This window comes from Chinchilla lanigera, unplaced genomic scaffold (genome assembly GCF_000276665.1).
Source record: "Chinchilla lanigera isolate Chin_1 unplaced genomic scaffold, ChiLan1.0 scaffold00043, whole genome shotgun sequence".
NCBI lineage: Eukaryota > Metazoa > Chordata > Mammalia > Rodentia > Chinchillidae > Chinchilla > Chinchilla lanigera.
This window is the reverse complement of record NW_004955444.1, coordinates 19,752,417-19,778,153: the sequence shown is the minus strand read 5'-3', so window position 1 is coordinate 19,778,153 and position 25,737 is coordinate 19,752,417. Positions and strand designations below refer to the sequence as shown.

The following is a 25,737-nucleotide window of genomic DNA, read 5'->3' as shown; positions in this document are numbered from 1 at the left end:
GGAGGAGGAGGAGGAGGAAGAGGAGGAGGAGGAGGAGGAGAAGAAGAAATAACAACAATAACAACAGAATAGAATTTGGCTGATACGTAGTTTTCTGGAACTGTAACTATTACATTATATTATATTTTCTCTTGGCTGTTTTAGGTATTCTTTAATAGTGAAATAATTTATAGCAGTAAAAATTTGCCTAGTCACAATTAAAATAGAGCAATAAATGGATTTTATACACTATCTGCTATTGGAGAGTAAGTTGGTACATTTTCTGTAGGTGCACAGAAGGTTCATACAGCACACATCTGTTCATGTACTATATCAGAGGGTCATTTTTCTAACCTGGAGGGAACGATTGTAACTTCCCTCCCATTTGTATAAACATAATAGATAGTTGTACCTAAATAGAGATTCAACAGCTCCAGCAAAATTCTTACTGCCAAAGAGAAGAAAAATGTCAGAGTAAGCTGTAAAAAAAGTGCTTGTTTTTTAAATGTAGAAATGGCAATTCACAGCGTTTATACAAATTGCTGTGTACTGCGGGTTGCAGCTCTGAGACTGAATAGTGAGAAAAGTTGCAGCTCAGAGCAAATCTGAGGACACTTGTTTTGGAGGTAAAGGCTTAGTCAGTATTATCGCACTCCAGCAATCCACATGTCATGGAGTACTTGGTACTGGGATCGAGACTTTCTGCATTGATTTTTTCACATGTAAAGATGCTCTGACTTAAACTCTGTTCAAATGTTTAAAAAGAAAGATATCTTGAATGAGGAAAGGAGAATTCATTTTTTAAAAGCCTCCTTTCTCTTTTTAACATATTAGCCTGTAACAATGTTAACTAATGGCTGGATGGATCTGATATTCGGTTATAATTTTAGAAGCATTCTGTGAATGCTATACATATAGCAAAATGTGAAATGATATCAGCAGAAAATATAAATAGCTTCAAAAGGAGCTACATAAATTAGAAAGTATATGATACAGAGTGCAAGAAAGCAGGAGAGTTAGCAAGCTGACAATTAAATCCCAAACAGTAAATTTTCTTACAGTGTCATACCTTAGAAATGGACCATGCAACTGAATTAGACCAACACTGTGCTAAAATATTGGATTCATTTGTATTTTGCCTTCTATATTCTTCTATGTGACAATATACTCAGTATATATTTTTCTTCATAAAGCACTAATTTATATAATTATCTTAGATTTGCTAGAATGGTAAAGAATATTTGTGTATTAAAAAAAAGTATTTTTCACAAGCAAATGCAATGGAGTCCAGAGTCCAGGGTCAGAATGGGCAAGTCACGGCCAGTGTGGACTTCAGGTGACATGGTGGCCAGTCATTCTAGATTCAGTCCAGTTTTTCTGTGGTTATTTCCCTGAGTATTTTATATAGAAAAATACATCTTTAGTAACATGAGTCCAAATAGAGCCAACTCCTGAGTATTTATAACAGCAAGAACTAATGCTTAAAATATTCTGAAGCACAAAATATTTTAAAGTCAGGTAGTAATTCTAGCTCTTGGGAAGCTGAGGTGAGGATCACCATGAGTTCAAGGCCAGCCTAGGCTACAAAATGAGGAGTTCAAAGGCATCTGAATTACATAATGAGACTCTGTCTCAAAACAAAACAAAACAAAACAAACAAAACAACAAAAATTACAAAGTCATGTTTTAAATTTTAAACAAAATGATGTGCTTTTTCTTTCTTTTTTCTTGCCAGCCTAATTCCTAATGATGATGCAGTGGGCAGAAATTAAAAGAGTTGGTATCTATCTCCTCAGAAAAAAAGGCGGAAAGATGAAGCAGAGGCAATTTAAGCATTGGGGATGGAGAAATAGAAAGTAGGTTTAGGATTAAGAATGTGCTATGACAACTCTACAAAACCAATAATCCACAGGTGAACAGCATTTTACAAAAGGCCAGGAGGATGCTGCTCCAGTCTTTTAGTGACGAACCAGTATTTCCATAACATATAGCTTTGTTTAGGATGTCCTTTTTCTCAACAAAGGAGACTGCAGAAATGCTAAAGTGATCTTTTATGCTTTTAAATGACTATCAAAGTCTGCACTGAGATGGCCACAATCTGTCACAATGCCACACAATTGCCTGTTACCTTGGATACAAGGCTGGCTCTGTATGCTGCTAGTTGCTTCAGGTACTCCTTCTTTGCAGCCTCGGTTTTCTTTTTATAGACCTATGACAGCAACAAAGAATCTTAAATTAGAAAGTGCATCTGCTTTTGTTTTCAGAGAAGTATAAGACAGGATGATAACTGCACATACATACATATAATTATATAATAAAATAATACATATCTTTCTGAATATTGTGTTTTCCTACTGAAACAAATTTGAAATAAGACTGGCAATAGACTAGGTAAGAAAATTAATGAAAGCAAAATTTTACATTTTACATAATGTACATGAAATGATTTATCTGGGCTACTTTGAGCATGGAAGCAGTTGGCTTAGGAAGATGCTACGGATAAAGGTTCCCAGGGAAACCACACATGAGCAAGTGAGGCATTCACACTTCTATAATAGGTAAAATTCAGATTTCTGTAACTGGCAAATTCATATTTCTATAACGAGCAAAAATGTCTATAATGGGCACAGTGCAGTCAAGGCCTAATACAGACATTCCATGCTTAGCATTAAAACAAAGATGAATGGAAAGATGACATAGCATGTTTAATAATTATAAGCAAAGGACATATGGTAGAGTTTGTAGGTCCATCACTATTTGAAGATTTCAATCCTTGGAGTTCTATTTTGACAGACTCAGGAGTCAGGGGTAACAGCTAAGAACACATTTGGGAGTGGAATGGGGACCCCAAACAGCTGAGGACTGCATGAATATCATGCTGCATGACCCGTGCAGGTTGTGCTTTTCCAACAAAAGCACCAGATGACATAGATCTGCAGACATCTCATTCTGAAAAGGTAAAAATGTCCTAAGATGAATCTCCGTTTACAGAAGCTTTTCATTTTTGAGAGGGAATCATCTTGAAAATAAAAGTAAAATAACCCAAAATTGAGTGAAAGAACTGAAAGATGACTTGCTTGGTCATTCTGCTAAAGGTCACTCTGCTAAGTTAAACAGAAAGGAGACATTAGACTCAAAAATGAAAGATGAGCACAGTGAACACACATGCTTGTCTGCTGCCATTAAGCTGATTGTTTCAAGATTTTAGACAAGATGTTTGGCAATCTTTTGAAATCAACCCAAAAGAACAAAATATTTTTCATCATTTACTGTGGAAATTGAAATGTATTTTCCTTGAAACAAATATTTTAAATTTTCCACATGTTGAATTTTACAGCAGGGCACAAGGCTTGGCTCGCATTTTGTAATGCTGAGCTCAAAACCAGACACAGGTCAGTATTGAAAAATGGCTTCAGAATTAGTCAGAGTAGTTAAATATAAATTATGTCTGTAGACCTAATATCTGCCAGTTGGCAGCAGAGGTAAATGGCTGGTTTCTAATGATGACTGCGGTTTGCTGAGCCCAGTACTCAACTGTGAAATTCAAGATTGAGAAATATTATTTACTCATGAATATTTTAATTAAAGAAGAACATTGTTCTTAAGGTAAATAAATGACTAACCTTGTCAACAGAATTATAATGGGACTCTATGCAATGAATTTGTTAATTATTCTCCTTTGAGAAGGTTTTCAGCCCTGACTTTTATACTTGGCATCTTGGTACAATAAAAAAGCCAATGAAAATATAGAATGAACAATTAGCACATTAGTACCATATAATCAGTGCACTATCTTTACTAAGTAGCAAGCTAATGAAACTTTAAAAATTATATTTCAGAATTCAGTTTTTAGTAAAAAGCTGACAATTCTTTTGATTGGAATATAAGAATATTTTACCTTACTGAACTGATCATTGGAAGTCAAAGTCACACGTGAAAATGAATGACATGCTAAAGCAGAGCAAATGCCTTTGAGTAGTAAGATCCATGTCTGTTATACCTTTTGTTCAGAAACGCATTTAGAAGCACAGAGTTCTGATTTCTCTTGAATGATTTTTTTGTTAAACAGATCTCTATATACTGTTCCCTTAAATGTCTTTTCCAAGACACAAATGTGTTAACTTTCCTGAAATTTGTTGATTAACAAACAGGAGAGAAAGGTGTCTTACCTCCATGCATTTCAGGAAGAACACGTGCCTTGGGTTTCACTATGGGATCGATATTGTTGTGGAATACCTGACTAGCACTCACAGTTTCCTGTTTTCTACAAATGGCTCCCCATTGGCTATTGATGATTGCCTATGTTGGGATCATTGTACAAGTGCCTAAACACCACTTTAGAAAAGAGTAAACTTATCATGTCACATTACATGGATTGATGGATCCACTCTTCTGAATAGCTGCAGATTTTCAGAGGGAGAATTTAAAGGGGGGTAATTTCAGCAGGAATATGTCTGTAATCGTATTTAAAGGTGAGGAGACCAGATCAGAATTAAAATGTAGGGTAGCATTCCTAACAATAATCAGAATCCCCACCTTTGAGAACTACCTAATGGCTCCAATATTATATACTGAGTATGTCTTCTTGGTGCTATTTTCTAAAATTGGGTTAAATTGCTGTTTGAATTTTATATTCAGCGAAATTATCCAAAAACCTCAAATATGAGAGAAAAATACTAATGTATAAGAATTTCACATGTAAATGAAATAGGGAAATTCTTACCTTAGAAGAGATACTTTAAAATAATCAGTAAAAAGTTTCTTAAAAATATTTCAAAGCATTTAGTTATGGATAGAAACAGTCCTCTATTTTCAGAAACCAAAGAGGTTGTGGGACTTTGGCAGTGAATAACTGCTGTAAAGATCAAATACATAAACCTAACCTATGAAGATGGGTCTGATTTATGTCAAAGTTAAATTTGGGAAAAAAGAGTTTTTTTCTCTCTCAGGGAAAGACAAATATTTTAAAGGTATGTGATTCATACAGTAAATATTAGTACTCAGTTGAGCTACAAAATGGCTTCCAAATGGTCCACAGCTGTTTGAAATAAAGTGCAAAGTTGGCCAGATGAGGATTTTAAAATCATAATACATCATTTATCATTTTCCCCAGCTCATCCAAACATTTTTTAATTCATCCTGTCCTAAGTTATATGCTGTGAATTGTTATTCCAAGAAAGCGATCATATCACATGTAAGGACTGTATCTCAGTGGCTAAACTAAAACATGTATACTGGCTAAACTGAAACATACGTAGATAGATATCAGATAGCAATTCTAGAGAATCCAAATCCTGTTTATGTGATCTAGTGACTCACTGAGTCATTTCTGAAATGCTCTAAATACCAGCATGTACATGTGTTTTTATGGGCTGATAATCCCTAATTAAAATCAGCAGTTCAATATCAATGAATATGACAAGCTTAAACAAAAGAGATTCTTATCCAATTTGTCATTTTACTCATTTGCTTTATTTTCCTTCCCCCAAATAATCCATCCAACTCATACAGAAACCAAAATTTATGAACACAACCTAATTCCTTCTTCCTAAGGGGAAATTGTATGTATGTATATACAGGATAGCTAACATAGTTGTACTACTGACTTCTATCACTTTACTGAAAGGAACAGTTAATGATTAATTATTTGCTCAATCTTGCATGTCCATATTTGTTTTCCTGAGAAATCACTTTGAAGATATCAATATGTAATACAACAACCATTGTTAATTTCCTATCACTGTCTGCAATTCAGTGTTGCTTGCATTGTTCTTATGCTATTTTGTAGATGGATGTCTGTTTGTTAAAAATAAAAATTCTTTCTTCTTTCCTTTTTTGCTGCTTTGCCTCTAATCTCTAGTCATAGATTATTTCTATTGCAGTTGTAGTAATAGTAAGAAAAAAGTATAAAATTCTTCCAATTTTGTATTCTATTCAAGCTATAAAACTCTTAAAAAGTTTTTTTTTTTTCTTTTTGGTTAAACTCAAATGTGGGTTTTTTTCATTACAATTTTTTTTTTGTAGAAAATGTTTAACAATACAGTGATGGATAAGCTGGAATAGTTTAATTTGCTATATATTTTCAAAAGTTAAAACTTGGAGTTTCTTTTAAGGCTTTTATTATGTAGGTCAGTTTAAGCAAGTGCCATTTACATTTCATAGAGCTTAGTCCTTAAAAGTGGTTGAATTTTCATCTTGTGTAACTTGCTCAGCATTTCCTTAAGGGTTCCAGAACGCGTGGAATTATATAACATGACATTCAGAGAACTGAAAACATTACATGATGTAACTAAAAAACTTGCTATTGATTTCCTTTGGGGACCTTCAGATCGCAAGGATCTCAACAATATTCATGTTGCCTATTTTTGGGATAGTAGGAATCAGAAGCGAGTTCTTTGCCTAAAAATGTGGCTATGAAATATATTTGCTGATTTAGTAAATGAGTTTGACTAGATAGATATGATATTCAATAGATCTTAATCAGTAGAAAAGTATCTGCTATGTTGCAGTAAGTATCTGAAAGTATCTGCTGTGTTGTGAGGCACCAAAACTATGTGATCAAAGTGACGTAAAAATTGTATGCATCTCTGTGTCAAGATATTATCTACTCTCTTTAATTCTTCCAATGAGAATGTTGCATTGGTTTTATTATTTTCACTTTACAGATAAGAAAATAAACTTGAATGGGCAGTGATGACTTTACCCAAAACCTTCAAGCAACTAATCCATAGAACCATGGTCTAAATCAAATCAATCCGGTAAAAAAAAGCTGTCTGTTTTTTCAGGGGCTCTTCCTAGCTTTGAGAAGTGCTTTGTAGGAGGCCTCTTTCCAACACACAGTTGAAGGGCCTGGTCTCATATTCACAGCTGAAAGCCCAACATGCAGGGAAGTGCTTGGTACACAGCAGATGCTCAGGAAAGAGTCATGCGTTCCTTAGTGACAGCGATATATTCTGAGAAATGTGTCATTAGGTGGTTGGTCATTGTGCGGAGAGCACAGAGTGCGCTTACACAAGCTAAGAAGGCTACAGTGTCACTTGTCAGCACGACTTTGGGAACAACCTCATATGTACATGTGGTTCCTGACTGACACAAACAGTATTATGAGGCACATGACTGCTTTTCTTGAATGTCTATCTCTAGAACTGGGTTTCTCCTTTTTAAGAATCAGCATTAGCATGAGTGCTAAGGGCAAATTACTAAACTGTATCTTCTAATGTAAAATGTATAGCAATAAGAATAACTGATTTGATAGGTAGATAGCCCTCCCCAAACATTTACAGAGATAATACATCAATGGCAACAGATTTGAGTGAGTATCATGTTGCAGTGATCACTCCACCAGGGTCACAGAAACTTCTATATTAGATATCTGCTATTACTGAATGTAAGCATGTGAATATTTACATATGTGTTCTGCATTTGTTTATACCTACCTATGATGACATGCGTTAATCACACTGATGGAGCAATATTTATGTGTATGTATTTAAATGCTTGCTTGGATTTTAGAAGTAAAATATGCTCACTATTTCATGTAATAATTTTAATTACTGTTTTAAATTTATATGAATATAATCTTTGCTTGTATGCTACAGCTTTGAAACGAACAACTGTTTTTTGTATCTTTACATTTGTAAGGAAATGGCCAAGATAAACACTCATGTGAATGTTACAGTACAAGAGGATTTTTGTTAACCTTAAGTATTGTTGACATAAAATCCAAATTTTACCATATGATAAAGGCGGGGGGAACCCAGCAGCATTTATGTAGTAGGTGTTTGAGCACCAGGAGGAGTAAATGATTTGATTCTGTAGGCTCAGAGGATTTGTCAGCTGCCTCATAAGTATAATTCTGGCTCTTCATATCCCTGCTGCTTCTAATTTAGCAGGACAGGCTCATAATTGAAGCAAATTAACTATTTACACTTGCCACTTCTACCAGGGAAGAGGACACAGCAGCAGGAAAGAATGAGTAGGAAATTACATTCTTCCCACTTGTGTCAGATCTGCCCTTATATAAACACATTAGCAGTAATTTCATGAGGCGTCAAACATAGGAATAAATACTGAGAGATAAAATAATGAGGTGTTGCTGTTGAGCCGAGCTGCTGTGGCTAATATTCTTGGATATGAATTATGCATCCTGAAAGAAGGCATATGTTACAGTATTCAAACAGTTTCTCTACAAGCGATATCTGCTCATTAAGCCCTGCATCTTGAGGTGGGTCCACTGTCTCCTTCCACGTCAGGACTAGCTTTATAAAAATATACTCTCTGGGCTCCTGTGGGCTGTGGTTTGTTCTGAACACACCAAACTCTGAATAGGCTTTCCACTCCATTTTTAGCATAACAGCATGTTTATTTAGCTCTTTGGCTGCAGCTTTAAAGCCATTTAATGTAATGTAAACAAGAACATTTTGTTTGTAATTTGCTAAATGTCTTACAGCTTGGCTGTGTCTCCAATTAGGAACTTAAGCTTCATTCGGTTATTTACATCTGGTTCTGATTTAAATTGACTTTCCATGGCTAGGAAGGACTCAAGAACCCTTGGTAGTTCTTTGGACCAAACTGTTTTACTACTGTAAAACAGTTGTTTGGCTCTTCCATTTTGTAGGGTTTGATTTGCTCTATCTTGTCACTGCTGCTGCAAGTCCTATACGACAATGACTAGAATCTTAGAATTCAGAAATCACAGAGGTAGACAGGAAATTCAGCTGGAGGCTCATAAAAAAGAGGCTGAGGCTTGCTGAAACTCCAAGGAGCCTAAATACAAAGAGTGTGATGTTGTTCATGGACTATTTTTCTTTCTCTGTAGGTTCTAGTCAGTGAAAGATAAATAGCAAAGACCAACATCACTGCAACACTTATGCCTTTTAAACAACTTAGTATGCGTCTCAAATGGGCTCTTCATTGTCTTACTAGTCATTAGCATTTAAAATCCCTGGGTGAAATCCCAAACACAATTCTCTTTCCATTCCAGATTCAGCACCATCTTCCAAGGTATTAAAATGGAGAGATCTCTGATATGTGGAGTTTGATCAGTGGCTTTGGTAGGAAGGATTCCTAAGAGAGGTTTTGAGTCCTGGAGGATTTTGATCATGTCTTTCAGCTTCCTTTTGATTTCTTTTCTTTGAAAGATTCCTTGTGGAAACCAATACACATACAGTTTCTCACTCACCACGGATTCTGAAAAATAAAGACTTGCTCTCTGCATTGGCTTCTTATTCCTGCCTATACTCCACAGTGAGAACACATGGTACAAGCACATAGCGGCTCTATTAGTCCTGTTCCCTCTGGCTGTCAAGAAAACATTCTATTATAATCTCACTAAAGCTGTTTTTCCTTAAATATTGTAATTTTCTGAGCCCCCAATAAGTCATCAATAATTTTGTCCATTTTTCCCAGTTTCTATTTGTATTTGTAGCTGCTCATAATTGTGGGCTATTATAACTGGACTTTCAAACAATTGTAGCACATGAAATCTCATGCTTTTACCAGAACCAGTTTCCTACATGATGCCAAAAGCATCACATAGCTTTGTTCTGTAACGTGTGTTGGTCTAAAATTTGGAAGTTTAAAAGTAAGCCTCTACTGTGTTCCAGAATATTCCTTTAAAAATACATAGCAGTATGTGTCCTCCCCAATTTGAATATTAAATGAAAATAAAGTACAATTAATTTAAGTTTCAAACAGATATTATAGTGTGTTGGTACAATAAGTAAACATAAAGAGAAAGAACAGGTGGTAATACAGCATAATAACAATTTGGGCTGTTTTGCTGAAACCTTCTGGATGTCCAAATGTGCATTTGAGGCAGGCATATTTGCTTTGCTGGCAACTCTTACAAATGGTTAGAAACACCATCACAGCAGTGTGGTGGCCCATCCCACACAGCAGGCTTTCACTGCACTTTCCCTTTGCATGTCCCTGGGGTAGGACTGCATCGTGTGTGTGTGTGTGTGTGTGTGTGTGTGTTATACCTACTCTCTGTATTAAGCAAGATCATCTGTTATGAGAAAAGAATAGGCTATGCCAAATCCCTGTTAAGTCAAAGGAGCATCAGGCACAGGGACAAACCATCTTGGAGTAACCCATTGTTCCCAACACCTTGTGTTTGGTAACTCTCAAAGAAATACTCAAATTTTAAAGTATTCAGTCCCATGTGAAACATAAGATATTTTTCTAAATAATCTTAGTGTTACTTTTAGCAACTGGATTTTGATTATGAGGTTGCTTTACAATATACCTAATGACTTCTATAAGTCAACTATTATATAATTTCATCCTTCATTTATAAAATGACTTCTCTCCAAAATACCTCTCCTTAGATGCCTCAAAAGTAGACTCACATGAATTTTTTATTAAACTAGAAATAAAATGCAAAAGAGAAAAGGGAAAATATTTTGTCATCCTATGTATGCAATTAAAATGCCTTGACTATTACATCATAATTGCAATGATATCCACATTAAGATGGCTCAGCCTCAATTTTGAACACCACAATAGGATAATGGAAGTAGTCTCTCCTTTTAGTATCACAGTTAAGAAGATTGAATCTCATATTCCTTGTGTCTATAAACACCTTTATGGTCAGACAAAAAGAATGTGAATGCATTCTTAATTTTTCCCTTCTATATTAAAATAAAAATCCTGATGATAATAGGGTTGATACAAAGACATCTGCTGCTTTATATTACCTGATTTTTATGAACATTATTCTTTTGCACCATAAATAAGAAACCAGGCACTTATTTTTTAATATAGGTAATGTAAAGGACCTGTCCTGAGCTCTGGAAAGCCTTTGCACACCTCCCTCTTTTAAAATCAGTGGTCTTGAATGCAAGAACTAATAGGAAAACTGGGTGATAGAGAAGTAAGGTGAGTGTGTTAGTACAGGCTACTGATGTTTCTCAAAATAAAACTTGATAAATAGAAACTAAGGCAGCACAGAGAAGCCTTGGAGCAACATTTCCAGTTCAGTTGCCAGGTCTTAGGCAGCGCAGAAGAGCTGAATCTTCAGAAGGGAATCGTGTATGCCTCTGAGGAACAAAAGCTGGTACACATAACCTCTAGGAAGAGGAGTCTTTTTCTGAAAGCTTCATCTAGGAAATTATATCTCAAAAGGGAAAGAGCTTAATGTATGGAATCTCAGTGTATATCTGGGAACATACAGGTGGATTATTGGAGCAGACTGAGGTATGTTCCCATGTGTGACATCATGAGTATGACAGGGAGGCATCAAAGTAACATAATTCAGAGAACAGAAACAGAATGATATGCATTTCATTTTTCATTCAAGAATAAGCTATCTAGAAGAGACTGCACAATTCTACCACAACTGTCCAGCATTAACCCAGCATTAACGGAGAACCACACCTCCAATTTGGGAGTGTGATAGCAAATGGATCTAAGGACAGAAGCCAGCTCTAAAGTCCTGAAACAGCTATGTCAGATTTCAGCTAGGATCCCATACATATTGTCAACTACCCTGTCCACAGTGAGATGGATATTTTAATTGAAAGCACAGAGAAAGTGTTAGCACGGTATTTTCTGTCCTTAAAAACAATTCCTACAGTACAGGGCATGACAGAGTAAGCTTGTATGTCCTATGGAAGTGTTATGTTTGGAATCCAAAATGTACCCCAAGGGGCTCATTACGTTGAAGGTTTGTTTCTCAGATGGTAGGCTATGGGAATGATTGAATCAGGAGCACTGTAGCTTTATCACATGGTTTAACCTATTGATAAGTTCATTAGCTAAATGGGCCTTTAGGAAGTGGGGCCTTGTTAGAGGGAATAAGTCACTGGGAGGAAGCCTGTGAGAGATCTGGTTTATCCCCAGCCTTTTCCTCTCTGGCTCTTTCCCTCTCTCTCTGCTCCCTGCATGCCATGGGACAAGCAGTCTTCTTACCAAACCCTTTTGCTGTGGTGTTTCTGCCTTGCCCCTGGTCTAGAAGAAGAGAGGCAAGTGATCAAGATCTGAAACTGTGAGACATACGAGCTTTTTCTCGTTTGTTAGCCTCAGGTATCTTTTCCACTGGACAGAACACTGTCTAACACACAAAGCATTCCTTTAGGCTGGCAGTTTTGAATAGGACATAAGAAAATGTATAGCAATTCCCATTTGTAGAAGATAGTTGACTTACAGGAAAGGGGGGCTATGAGGAACTGGATAGGCAGGTTCTATATTTCCATAGCAACTGTTTTTATCACAACGATCATCAATTCATAGGATTTGTAAAGAAAAGAATTGTAATTAAATAATGAGTTTTAGTCACATGATTCTGTTACCGGTCATGTGATCTTAGACAAATCATTCAGCGTAATGGGGCTTGTTGTGCACCCTATATACAGTACCTAAAACCATGTCCAGAAAATAACTGCTCAATGAATATTTATTGAGTAAATAAATCAATGAATTTAATTTACTTGGTTCCATTTCATAACCTGTAATACTTGGATAACAATTCCATTGTATCCTATGAGTACTGAATAGAAAAATGAGATCAATAATGAAAAAATGCTTTTAAAAACTATAAAGTCTACATGTGGTGGTCCATGCCTGTAGTCCCAGGACTCTGGGAGGCTGAGGCTGAGTCCTTGTTCTCCTTAAGACCTTCCAGGCTGCTTAGGCCATTGCTGAGATGTCTCACAGGGCCTTCCCTAAGCACGGCCTTCAGTCACACCATGGTTCTCCACAAGGGAAGAAAGAGCAGCCAGACACCTGGTCCCATTTAACACAGGCTGGCAATATGGTATAAATATATGGGGGAAACTGGCATATGCTGGTGGTCATTATGGAATGGCAAAGAGTAGAAACCTTTAAATTTGAGATTCATTTTGCAAAAAGCAATGAGGGTTTTAATGGTAAAAGGGTAAATGGTAAGTGCTGAAGAGAGGTGTGGACAGTTTTAAAAATACTTTTAGGGCTTTTATTTTTCAGCATTTATGACCACATTGGGAAAATTAAGGAATAGTGTAACCCTGGCTGGAATAGGCAAACGTCCTTCCAAAATAACTATACTATGTAAACTTTGAAACAAAGTGATGAACGTGCTACTCATGGAGAGGTAATAAAGGAGTATAAAATTATGTGAACAATTCTTAAATAAGTCTGGTTCTGATGGCACACATCCAGTCTTGTTCCTGGAATTTGAAGAATTCTCCTGGAAACATCAGAAGCCATCTCTTTTAAAGGACATACACAGTATCAAACCACATTGATTTCCACTCTAGTTTGAACCCTTCTTACCTGTTTTTGCTCTTCTCCTAAACCATCCCACATTGAAGCTACAATTTTAGAGACTTCGCCAAAGGTAGCATTTGGATTTTGGCCCTTGATGGCAGCCTGAGTATCACGAAAGAACAATGCATAGGCTGACACAGGCTTCTGAGGCTCATTGGGGTCCTTCTTCTTCTTCTTTTTGGGAGTTTTTGGTTTTTTCCCCATATCAGAGGCAGGCCGCTTCTCTCCACCATTGGTCTAAAATAAAAATCAAAATAAAATTGTAGAGGAACTGAGAAAATTTGTGACCAAATTCCTATGTCCTATGGTTGTTCTGCTTTGAGACTTAGACACATAGATACAGCCATACACATCCCACAAACACAGACACTTGGTACTGTCGCTGCTGTTGTTTTCTTAAATACAGCTTTATATTTTGGGCCAGGGATACAGCACAATGTTAGAGTGCTTACGTAGCATGTACGAGGTCCTACGTTTGATCCCTAGTACCATAAAATAAACAGGCAAATAAAATTCCCTCATGTTTCATGTAGTCTTTATATTTATTCTTCTCCTAGTTCAATTGATACAGCGTTAAGCAGTTTGTTGATTATAATACTACCACATAATTAAATATTATCCTTTAACTCTCCTTTTTCTTCTTTGTCACTGACAGCAAGTTTCTCTTGTCACAACCCTACTGAACGAGGACTCTAACTTATCTTCTGGGGAGTTCCTCCTTATCTTTCTAATTCTGATTTTAAAACCATGGAGGCAATATGTCCAGTAAAAACTGAAATAATTTTTACTTTGTACCTAGGGCTATGGAGTGCTGCTGGGAAAACCTAGCACTGCCCATGTTCTAGAGAATGATTTGATCTGGACCCTACATCAGGACGTCCAGTGGCACTTTCTGCAAGGATGGGAGACTTCCATGATCTGCACTGTTCTGTAGAGTAGTCACCAGTCATATAAACCTAGTGAACATTTGAATGTGGCTTGAGTGAATAAGGAACTGAATTTTAGCCTATTTAAATTTAATAGCAATTATATGCCTAATAGGCACCCTTGGAGAGTACAAGCCTGAAAAAACAGTCTAAAGATTTCTAGGACAGTTTTTTATTCAGTTAAAAATAGATTCCATTTCCATCTATTGTTCTCAAGTGTGAATATTTAGATAACTTAAATTGTTATTTTGATACATTTGTGAAAAAAATATACTGAATGTGTTTAAGGCACCTAAGTCTGAATATTATCTTTGTTATTAGGTAGATGTGATGCTGTTTCATCTTTCTGTGTCAAATGTAGAATTTTGCCCAGGATTTCTGGATAGCTCTAAAATTTTATGAATTGAGAAGGATATAAAATTATATGAAGTAACAGGAATATTCTTCACACTATATGTGAAGAATCCTTCCGCACCAACATGAGCCATGTGTGCACTGTATCCAGACAGTATGACCACTCTCACAGCAGGTTCTGCATTCTCATTTTGTACTGTGGTGGTGGCTGTCACTTTTTCCTCTCTGTGGACACAATGCAATACATACCTAATTCATATAATTTGCTTGGTGGGGCGTTTGTGTAACATAACTGCCACTGTGGCAGAAGAAATATGGTCTAATAGTGAGAGCCCTGTGAACATATCAGAGGATCCAGCTCTATGCCTTCCTTTTAAAGTATATTTAGCTATGTTTTTCTGGTTAAATTAATTGTTCTGGAACCCTGCTTCTTCTACTAAACCAGCTGTAGTGCCATTTTATGATCACGGAGATGGTACATATTTATATTTTTGTAAACATTTAAAAGGATATTCAAATATTAATTATAATACATTAATGCATTTAAAAATAATTTATTGACTGAGAAGAAATGACTCTAATGACATTTATAAAATGACACCTTATAATCAGTTTGAAAGATATATGCCCAAGTACCCCCCAAAATAGGAAGAGAGCTAAATGAATTCTTTGGCTTTTCTTAATTCAGAAACATATTTAAAAAGATGATCATTTACAAATTACCTATTGAAGCAGATCAAAGACCCCTTGGGGACAGGATGCTTTGAACCAAGTTGACAAGTGAATGTAGGAAAACATTAGATCATTACTTCCCCAGGACGGACATGAGAGGTGATTCTGTGAAATTACTGCTCCCCATATAATTCAGAAGACACGATGAGACTGAAGCAATACATAGCAGACAGGTAGACTAGCTCTAAATTAAGCACATAGGCACACATGACGTAGAAAGTAGGTCTCAAATATTTCTGCATGTTGAAATCACCTGGAAAGTTTCTAATAAGTACACTGATGCCCAGGTACTACTCTCCACTGATTAAATCAGATGCCTAAGGGAAAGAGACTGGCCTCAGACAAACTCTCAACTCTACTCTTCCAATTTGGCACTGAAAATTCTTGAGAGACAAAGCAAACAGACAAGGAAGCCTTTTCTGTTGCTTAAGACTACATATGGTCATAGCATTCTCTTGTCCACCACCAATTTTTCTCCTAGGGTCATCACTGCTGGCTGGATGCAGCCTTTGCTGTTCACTTTGGTGTGTTTTTATGTCAGTGTCTGTAATATAAGGTCCCCAGTTCCATACGATGAAACCAAGCGGGTTTCCCTTTTTTTTTCCCTTTTGACTCATCCTCCTTCAAATGGCTATTATATGGTAGCATCTCTGATGTGTCTTGTTTTATTATGTTTTATTTTGTTTTGTTTGCTACAAATTCCCTTATCTTGAGAGTCTGTACTGAGGTAATCTCACAAGTATGTAGAGTTTCCACTACCATTAGGTGGAGGTCAAATTCATGTTTGCCCTGAGTTTTGCATGCATCGAAACAACTATCTGACACCTTTATTTTCGAATCTCAAGGATATTTCAAACTCAACTTAGGCTCCTTTTATTCACTTATTTACTTCTATATACTTCCCTTTATAGAAAATACCAAACATGTAGTTATTCAATAATATGTGGTTATCCCTTTTCCACCCCTATGAAGGAAGGTCCGGGTATAGTTTTGTGCACTAGCACTTCCATGGTTCCTAAAACACAGTAAGTGCTCGGCATTTGTCATAACAGTAATAAAAATAGTAACATAAATAATATTAATCATAGGAAGAATGAATGAATGAAAGTGCAGATGGTTTCGGTTACAGAGAGTTAAGCCTCACAAATTTATTTGAGTCCTTTAGGACAATAATCAAATATGCAGTGAAAGAGAAAATACGGATAAATTTCTTAAAAGTACTTCACATGTTTTTTAGCAATTTCATTGTATTACAGAATGGTACTTTTTAATTTTCTTCCTTGTATTCTTTGTAATTTCCAAATTTTGTAAACATAGCCGTTTGTGTGTTTATAATCATAAAACAGTCATTAAAGTGAAAAGAAAAAGAGTCAACAGGGTGTATAATGAAAAAAATTAAAAATAGAGCGGTAAAAGAGTATAAACTTTCTGCTATAATTAACTTCTAAGAATCTACCATCTAGCATGGTAACTATACTTAACAGTACTGCATTGTACACTTGAGACTTGCTAAGGAAGTTGACCTCAAACATTCTCATTAACAACCCTCCAAATGGAGCTCTCAGATAAACAAGAAAACAAGAACTGGTGGCCAGATGAGGTGATGGATGTGTTCACTAACTTCATTATAGCAATTATTTCACAATGTACATGTATACCAAAACATGATGTTATATACTTTAAATGCATACAATTTTATTTGTAAATTTACTTCAATACAGCTACAAAAAAGGAGTGATCATGATGTTGGAGTACATAATTCATCAACAATTTTGGTAAATTTAGACATAGGTAACCAAGTGTAGAGATAAGTGAGTGCTTATCCATATGGGATATTACATAGACTCATTTTAAATCTTAATTAAAATTAATAATCGAACATATTGAAATCTCCATGATTTCAGATTATATCAGTCTTTTTGGAAAATGATCAAATGTCAACCATAGAGATAAATCTCCTATCATGGGATGTAAATGTTCTTATGAAAGGAGTTGCTCAAATTTAGTTTTTCTCCTCCTTTGTTCAAAGTTGGGTCTGAACCACAGACAATTTTGTTTATTTCCCTATTAATCGGGTATTAGGACAGTTATTCTCTTGTGTTTGACAACAGTGCCCTCCTTTCTACTGATGACTTGATGAAGCAGGAGAACCTGTTACTTCCAGTAATAAGCTCAAGTATGAAGTGTATTCAAGGCCAAAAATTAGCATTTTGATGGGAATATATAGCATAACCTAGGAAACCATGAGCAATTCTATGTAACCAAGCAACCTACTTGGTTTTTATGTCTGGAAGCTATCTGTCCTTTCTTGGGTGTATTTGTAGGATCAGCAGGATGGAGTCTTGTTCAATCTCAGGGTTTTTTTCTTGGTTATTTTTATAGAAGGACACATTTCATGACTTCTGCCTCTACATTTTCCAGGCTCAGGAGACATCACTTATGTGCTATGAGTTGTAAATCTGTAGCTTCAATTTGGTATTTGATGAAGTACCTGATATGTATTAACATATAACGCTGGGAGGTCACCCCCATTAAGGCCAGACTACCACCCAATCTTACATATTATCTTTGTGTTGTCCATGACTAAAAGTGAGAGTGTGTGTGTCTGCTTTCAGTCAACAACATACTATGCCTTCTCTTTAAATACATACTCATGTTACACTTGGTCTGGATGATCAACCATGCAAAATAAATGGCATCTGAGAAGACCAGTCTAAATGCTAGACATAAAATATTCATCACTCAAGATTCACTGTCTTTCCTTCAATAATTTAACTAGATCATCAAAGGTATATTCTTGGTAATCGTATTCTGACCACTGAGGATTGTCCCCATAGAACTCAACTGTAATTTAAGATAATGTCCTGAATTTCACTGAAGACATGTGAGTGGAGAAAAAGCTATGTATATGTATATGAAAGGGATCTATTTTTATACAAATAAAATGCCCTTTGGAGATAACTGTTTATTATATTGCTCAACGTTTTCATATTAAGACTTAGTGCACATGCACAATTGCTTTGCATTTTAGGATGCAATGTAAGTGAATGGAAATTGTTGTGGTTTTATTTCTTCTCATCCAAATCCTTGTGTAGTGTTCAGTAAAGGCTGTTTGTCTCATGAACACTGGGCATTGCTTCCTAATATGTGAGATTTCCCCCACTTTTCTTGCATAGGAAAGGTATAGAAAGCAACTGCTACTCAATGCCATGAAACAGGAATGTGTAAGATCTACTTTAGACAGGCAGTTTTTTAGTTGTGTGAAAAGCCCATTGTCACTACTCATATACAAAGCCTCCTTGATAGAAAAGAACTCCTGCTATGTTTGGATCCATTTACATGCCAGTAATGGATTGCACTTTGAAAAATATCTGGCTCTTTTGACCACAAATTATTTAGAATGAACACAATGATGAATATGATTGTGGTACAAAAATTAGCTAAATGGATTTATGTCTTTGGACCTTACTCTTGGCTTATTATCTGGATCCTTATTTCTTGCGTTGATGGATGAAAGCTAATAATTTCATCTTTTCTAAGAACTAACTTCTATTGTCCAGAGCAGTACAGTCTCACAGAGCTTTCTGGAACGGTAAGAAATGTTCTCTGTACTGTCTGAAAAGATGGTCATTAACTGTATGTAGCTATAGACCCATGATGGTGAACCTTCTAGAGCTTTCAATGATAACAAACAGCTGGTTGTGGTGTATGTGCCACAGGTTTGACACCACTGCTATGAACCATTTGAAATGTGCTATAGTGACTATTGTAACTGAGGAACTGACAAAATTTTAATTTAATTTTAATTAGTTAAATTTAAATGCAAACAGTGAGAAATGAGTAGTGGCTATTTTACCTGTCTATACAAAATTGTGTGCTAGAACATAACACTCTAAATGACTAGAATTCTGTGACTGGAGAGTTAAATTTAATTCCAACAGCATACTCTTTAGAATATAAGTAAAACCATACAATACAAAATATAATTTTCCTATGATGACAAACACATTGAAAGTAAAAAGAGAGAATTACAAGACAAAGAAAATTAGAAATGCATATAAAACTGTATTAAAATCCTAGAAACTTAAAACATGGCTGAGCTGAAGCCCTAATGTAGTCCTGATTACCCACAGACCTATTTCACATTCAGTTAAAGCACTAATAAATAAATAAATGTACAAACACAAAAATAGTACTCATAAATAAGTATTACACAGTAAGCTTTACACCAATGCATATATTTCATGTAACTTAGTTCTAGACATAAATGTATCTCTGAAAACCCTAGAAGTGTCCACAGGTTTCTGGTAATTCACTTCCTGTCACATCTTATTGCTTAATTATAGTGATGCATTTAACTTCTTTATCACAAGAAAACAATAATCTTTTACTTTAAAAAAACCTTGTGCTAACAATGTTGCTTTGATAATACTTAAGAAACCAGAGTACAAGACTTTAAGTTATCAAGGAAGGGGAGTACTGGGCGTAGTTCAGTGGTGGAGACTTGCCTAGCGAGGAGGCCCTGGGTTGGAGTCCCAGAACTGAAAGAAAAAAAAAAAAAAAAGGCAGGAGAATCACTGATACTGAAATGTCCCTGGAGAAGTTAGGAACGTCTATAAGCATATTTAAAATAAACTGCCGTGGTCCCAAAGCCCTTAATGGAGCTGGGAGAGCTGTTTAATGCACACTATCTTGCAGTAATCGCTGTAGTTTAAAATAGATTTTAATCAAGCACCATCTGCATAATAGGCTGAAAAAACAACATAGAACTCCACTTATAACTCTTATCATATAAAGTAAATATTATAAAATCTTCACCATAGAAACAGGGCATATCACAGCACTTTTTGTGATGGCACTGTTTTTGTACATGAAAATTTTGCTGCTTAAATTCATTTTCTTTTTTTTCTAAACTGTGCCATCTAAAATCCCCTTATGAGAATAAATTCAAATGAGCATGGAAAGTAAGTCATCTAGTTACTGTGAAATCAGCAAGGCTGTAACACTTCCTTCATTTTACAATCGGTTTTATTATTATCATTAATAATAACAGAACATTCAATGACTCAAAACATCAATTATAGAAAAATGCATATGAAGAGCTTTACTTTTGAAATGATTCTGGTAGATTTATTTATTTATTTATTTTTTTGGTTTTTCTCCGGTACCGGGAACTGAACTCACGACCTTGCGCTTGCCAGGCAGGCGCTTTTGCCGCTGAGCTAAATCCCCAGCCCCTATTCTGGTAGATTTATTTTTAAGGATCCTTGATTTTGCCAAAGAGAGCTGAGTATTATTTTTGCATGTGTTTAGCAAAAGCACTCAGTGGCCTTGTATGAAATAGAAAGTTTGGGCTACTGTCCAGAAAAGTAATTTCAAAGTGAGAAAAAAAAAAGGTTGGCTGTACTTATATACACTTAGTAGTTATCTATGTCAACTTTATTGACTCTACTTGAGCTCTTCTAAATTTGCCTGAGTAGGGCAGTACCCTTCAGAGAAAACAAGCTGTTGAAGTAGGGTCCTGCTGAATTAAATGTCAGGAGGCCATGCTAAGTCTCACTTTATTTTTAGTTCATGAATTAATCAAATAGGCTGTCATCTCAAATATGTCTAGAAACACATGCTCCTTGAAAATATTATATCCTAGCAAAATTTAATTACCTGAATTGATTTTGGAAATTATTTGAAATCAGGTACTGGCTGTTTGAATTTTATCATTTTTTTTCTTGAACTAGTCTGTTAGGGTCAGTCTTAATAAGTCAGATGTTTTCTCTTTCTTAAAATATAAATGAGGGAGCCAGATGTGGTGGTACTAGGACAACAACTACATAAACCTACAGTCGTAGAATCTGGGAGGCTGAGACCAGAGGATCAAAAGCTTGAGCCTCGTGTAGTCTACTCAGTAACTTAGCAAGACCCTTCTCAAAATGAAAAATAAATGAGGCTGGGGTTGTAGTTGAGCATGAAGGTCTTGGGTTCAATCCCCAGTACCACCAAAAAAACTTAAGAAATGAATGAAGAAATGACATATTAATTAAATTGCTGAGGTATAAGGAATTCTTTAAAAATATCATACATATTACATCACGGGCCATGTTGAACACGAGTATAATAAATACAGTTCAATGTGGAGAATACCATACTTTCAAATCACAATTTTAAATATTCTGTCCCATTGCTAGATAAAGGGATGTAACATTTGGTCATACCACAGCATAATGTCACTTAATGTTATTTTTTTACTTTAGTCCAAAAGTCTTCTTGCCTATAGAATAGTGCTAAATATAAACTATTTCTCTAGAGGCTTATTTAGTTGGTCCTCTAGTGACTGACCCTATTTGCATTGAGAAGAAACCTTCTGTTTCTGTGTAAATTCTGTGTAGATAGCACAGTGCATGCACCAATGGACTAACCAGGGAGAAGTGTTATGTACATGTATCAACTCCCCACAATGAATGTAATCATTATGTACTGCAAACATGTACTATTAAAAAAAGTAACTCTTAAAAGCAAAAATTAGGTAACAAAGGAACCCAGAGAAGTAAGCAGAGTACTGAATTCGGCTTTCATCTTGAAGATATTGCTGAACCAGCTGGAAGATTGGGCCAAAGGGTGCACTAGATAGAAGAAAAGGCCAAGGCTCATCAAAGGCTGGATGTTTATAGGAGAGCTCTGTTAATGTGAAGATATTCAAAAATTAGATTCTCAGGGGAAGGGTGGAGTGAAATAGTTTCCTTTGTAAGTGTCCTCTCAGGATCTGCAAGGATAATTGCTTTGGAATCTTGATAATAAGAAAAAAAATTCTCTTGTGATAATTCACAAACAAAAAAGAGTATGTGTAAGTATCTGTAGCATTACATACCTGGTCAGAAAAACTTCAAGCCAAGTGTGGTTCAAGATTGTAATGGCCCAAGGTATCTGGTGGAAGTAACCACAAATCCTCTTTGCAGAGGAGCCAGGAGGTGAACTATGAAGAGGGAATCAACAAAAGTACACTAATCGGAATGTAGTACGGCAGGAGTGGGGGTACCACAGAAGAAAGAAGAGTTGTGGAGGGTAAGTAGAAATTCTCTCAGAGTTATAAAATGACAAGGGAGCAAGACGAGGGAAGAGGCAGTATCTAAAAGGATGGTTTAAAATTTTCCAGAAATGGTGAAAGACGGGGATAATGAAATTCAGGCTAAATGTGAAGAAACCCACATGCATCACAGTGAAGCTGCTGGACACTAAAGGCAAGAGAAGATCTTCATCTCATTCAGAGAGGAAAGGCAGACTTCCATAAAAGAAAGACACAGAGACAGTATAATTCTCAAAACAGCAATGGAAACCAGGACTGGAGGAAATAATACAACATCTTCAAAATATTGAAAGAGAGTAACTGTCAATCTAGGATTCTAAAACCAACAAAAGTATTATTTAAGTTAACCATGTTCCCCACAGACTCTGACAAAAGAACATTTGAAAGCTATAAGGAAAAACAATTATTGTTGAAAAGAAATATGCATACAAATCTGGAGGAAAATAGAACTACATAAAATAATAAAAATAAGGTTTTATAAAGTTTATTAAATTAAGAATTCAATGAAAATACAATTAAAAGGGCTGGGAATTTAGCTCAGTGGCACAGTGCCTGCCTGGCAAGTGCGAGGTCGTGAGTTTGATTCCTCGTACCCGGAAAAGAAATATGCATACAAATCTGGAGGAAAATAGAACTACATAAAATAATAAAAATAAGGTTTTATAAAGTTTATTAAATTAAGAATTCAATGAAAATACAATTAAAAGGGGTGGGAATTTAGCTCAGCGGCACAGTGCCTGCCTGGCAAGTGCGAGGTCGTGAGTTTGATTCCTCGTACCCGGAAAAAAAAACCAAAAAAAAAAAAAAGAAAATACAATTAAAATAATAGTTGTAAGAGCTCTCAATATAAATTAGAAGGGAAGTGCTTAAGGTAACCTAAGGACAGGGGCAAACACATTGATCAATATTAGACTTGTCTATGGTTATGTGCCAGAGGAAGATAATGAAAGAAAACAAACAGAAAATTTATAATCTTAAAATCGGAAATAATGGAATGAGAAAAAAAGAACAATATTAAGAAACATAAGACAGAAAAAAGAACACAGATGGAAACATAAACCCAGATAATTTAATATTTATGTAAATGTAAATGCAGTTAAGTGTCCCATTTAAAAGTAAAAGATCTCCTAACTATGCCATTTACAACAGACCCATATGAAACATAAGGATACTTTCAAAAGAAAAACTAAAAGGAAAAAGGAAAAAAAATAATGTGATTTTTTAACCCATAATTTTCTTAAAGGAAAAACTGCCAAAAATATATTTGTAATTTAACAGACACTTTAAGACACTTAAAGTATCTGCATTATAAGTACTGGATTACAGGCTCAGAACCACAAGCTGCCTGTTTGTTACTTCTTTGATGCTTTACTGTATGTCCCATTTATGATACAGCTGTCAACACAACTTCAGAGCAATCAAAACCATGGATGGTGTTTACAAGGTGAAAATTAATTCTACTGGTATATTTACAATATATGATTTTGTCAAAACAGACTTATTTAACTTAACTTAATTGTTCAATTAGATAAATGGGAGTCAATATGTAATTGCTTAAAGAGACCACAAAGCTTTAGGAGGGATGGTTTAAAAGCTGCTTTTTCTGGTGTGGAACTCAATATTCCTTTTGGGTCTGCTTGTTAGAGATGATTTAAACAATCTTTTTGACTTAATGCTGTTTCACATTTAACTGGAGCTGTTGCAATACAATCCACATAAATCCTATCCACATATAAAGAAAAATTCCAGTTAAATCCTTAACTGTGATAAAATGCTTGAGCATTTTCATCAGAGGATTTTCCTAACAATTTAATAAATATAAGTTGAATGAATGGGTAGAAAAATTCTGAATTGAAGAGAAGGTGACAGACAATGTGCAGACATAGAGTCTCCATATAGGTTAGGGTGCAGGCTCTGGGTTGGTTGTTTTGTGTATCAAAGGGACTCACTTGGGCGTCATTTGCTTCCTCTAGGAATTGGCTAGCCTTATGAGGAAGTGGCAGCCTCTCCAGTTCACCATGATTAAGGTTACAAATAGCAGAACATTAAGAATACACAAAGAAAGAAGATATAATCAATGCAACAGTTTCATCTCTGCCATAAGTTCACCATGATTAAGGTTACAAATAGCAGAACATTAAGAATACACAAAGAAAGAAGATATAATCAATGCAACAGTTTCATCTCTGCCATAAGGCTAAATGTACAAATCACCTTAAAAATTCATTTGGACCTTTAAAAATTAACATAGCTGCTAGGAATTAACCGCATAGATCAGAATTGCAGTGTTGCCTTTGGCAACATGTTGACAGTTTAATGTTCTCAAAACAAAATTCTCACAAAGGTGAAAAGAAATCAGACTGGCTGGCACGAATGACTATTTATTAGTAATATTTTTAAGGAAAAAGTAAAGAGGAGAAACACATATTACTTAATAGTTACTGTATTTTTCTCAGTAACTAGGCATAAGACTCCTTTTCACTGGGAGGAATTTGAAAGGTGCCAAAAGATAATTAAGGCAATCAAATAATTATTTTCATGTGTTTAGGTGAAAGTGAACTTGGTTTTCATGCAGTCATTTAAAAAACCTCCTCTAATGTTTTAAGAAACTACATTTTGCAGCTAATTTTGCAGTTTAAAGCATTTAAGATCCATCTTCCCGTCCAAATAATTTCTAATGATAGGTACTGCTCTGACAGACACTGGTAACCACACTGGTATGAGGTTAACAAAAAGTGCACTATCTGATATCCCTAGCTCTTTATTTTTCATCAAGAAAAAGATAATGCATTTGGATTTCATCTACCAATACTGATACACACACACACACACACACACACACACACACACACACACATAGAGTTTTTCTGGTAGCCTGATGGGCTATTGCATATAAATGTTTTTTTTTTAATTTTAAAAATAAAAGGAGGAAAACATTATCAGACAGACAACCTTTTTAAAAATAGCAAAAGAACACTACAGACAATACAGAGTTACAAAAAAAGTGATAGGAAATTAACAATGCTTGTTGTATTACATATTGATATCTTCAAAGTGGTTTCTTATGAAAACAAATACAGACATGTAATATTGACCAGTCAAGGACTCATTAAGTTTCTTTCAGCAAAGAAATAGAAGGGAGTAGATCAACCATGTTAACTATCCTGTATATACATACATACAAAATTTCTCCTTCATTCACTACACTTTTCCCACGTCCCAGTTGCCCTGTACACTTGAGCATTTTCCTATCATTTCACAATGTCTATCATACCTCCAAGTTTTATTAACTCTTTCAGATTTTACACTAGAGAGACAATATGGTGCTTGCACATGCAGGTCTGATTTATTTCACTTATGAGTATGGTCTCTAGTTGTGATCATTTACCTATAAAAGACTCGAGTTTAATCTTTCTTTAG

General features: G+C 35.5%; 1 protein-coding gene across 5 annotated transcripts in view; it reads right to left on the bottom strand.

Moving 5' to 3' along the window:
- Tox (thymocyte selection-associated high mobility group box) overlaps positions 1 to 25,737 on the bottom strand; it is a 342,631-nt gene that overhangs the window by 18,266 nt on the left and 298,628 nt on the right. For all 5 annotated transcript variants that reach the window (XM_005392187.2, XM_013518215.1, XM_005392189.2 and 2 more), the window contains exons 5-6: positions 13,234 to 13,464; positions 2,108 to 2,188 (exon numbers count right to left, since the gene is read on the bottom strand). In XM_005392187.2, coding sequence (XP_005392244.1) covers positions 2,108 to 2,188; positions 13,234 to 13,464 — 312 coding nt within the window. The remainder of the gene's footprint in view (positions 1 to 2,107; positions 2,189 to 13,233; positions 13,465 to 25,737) is intronic.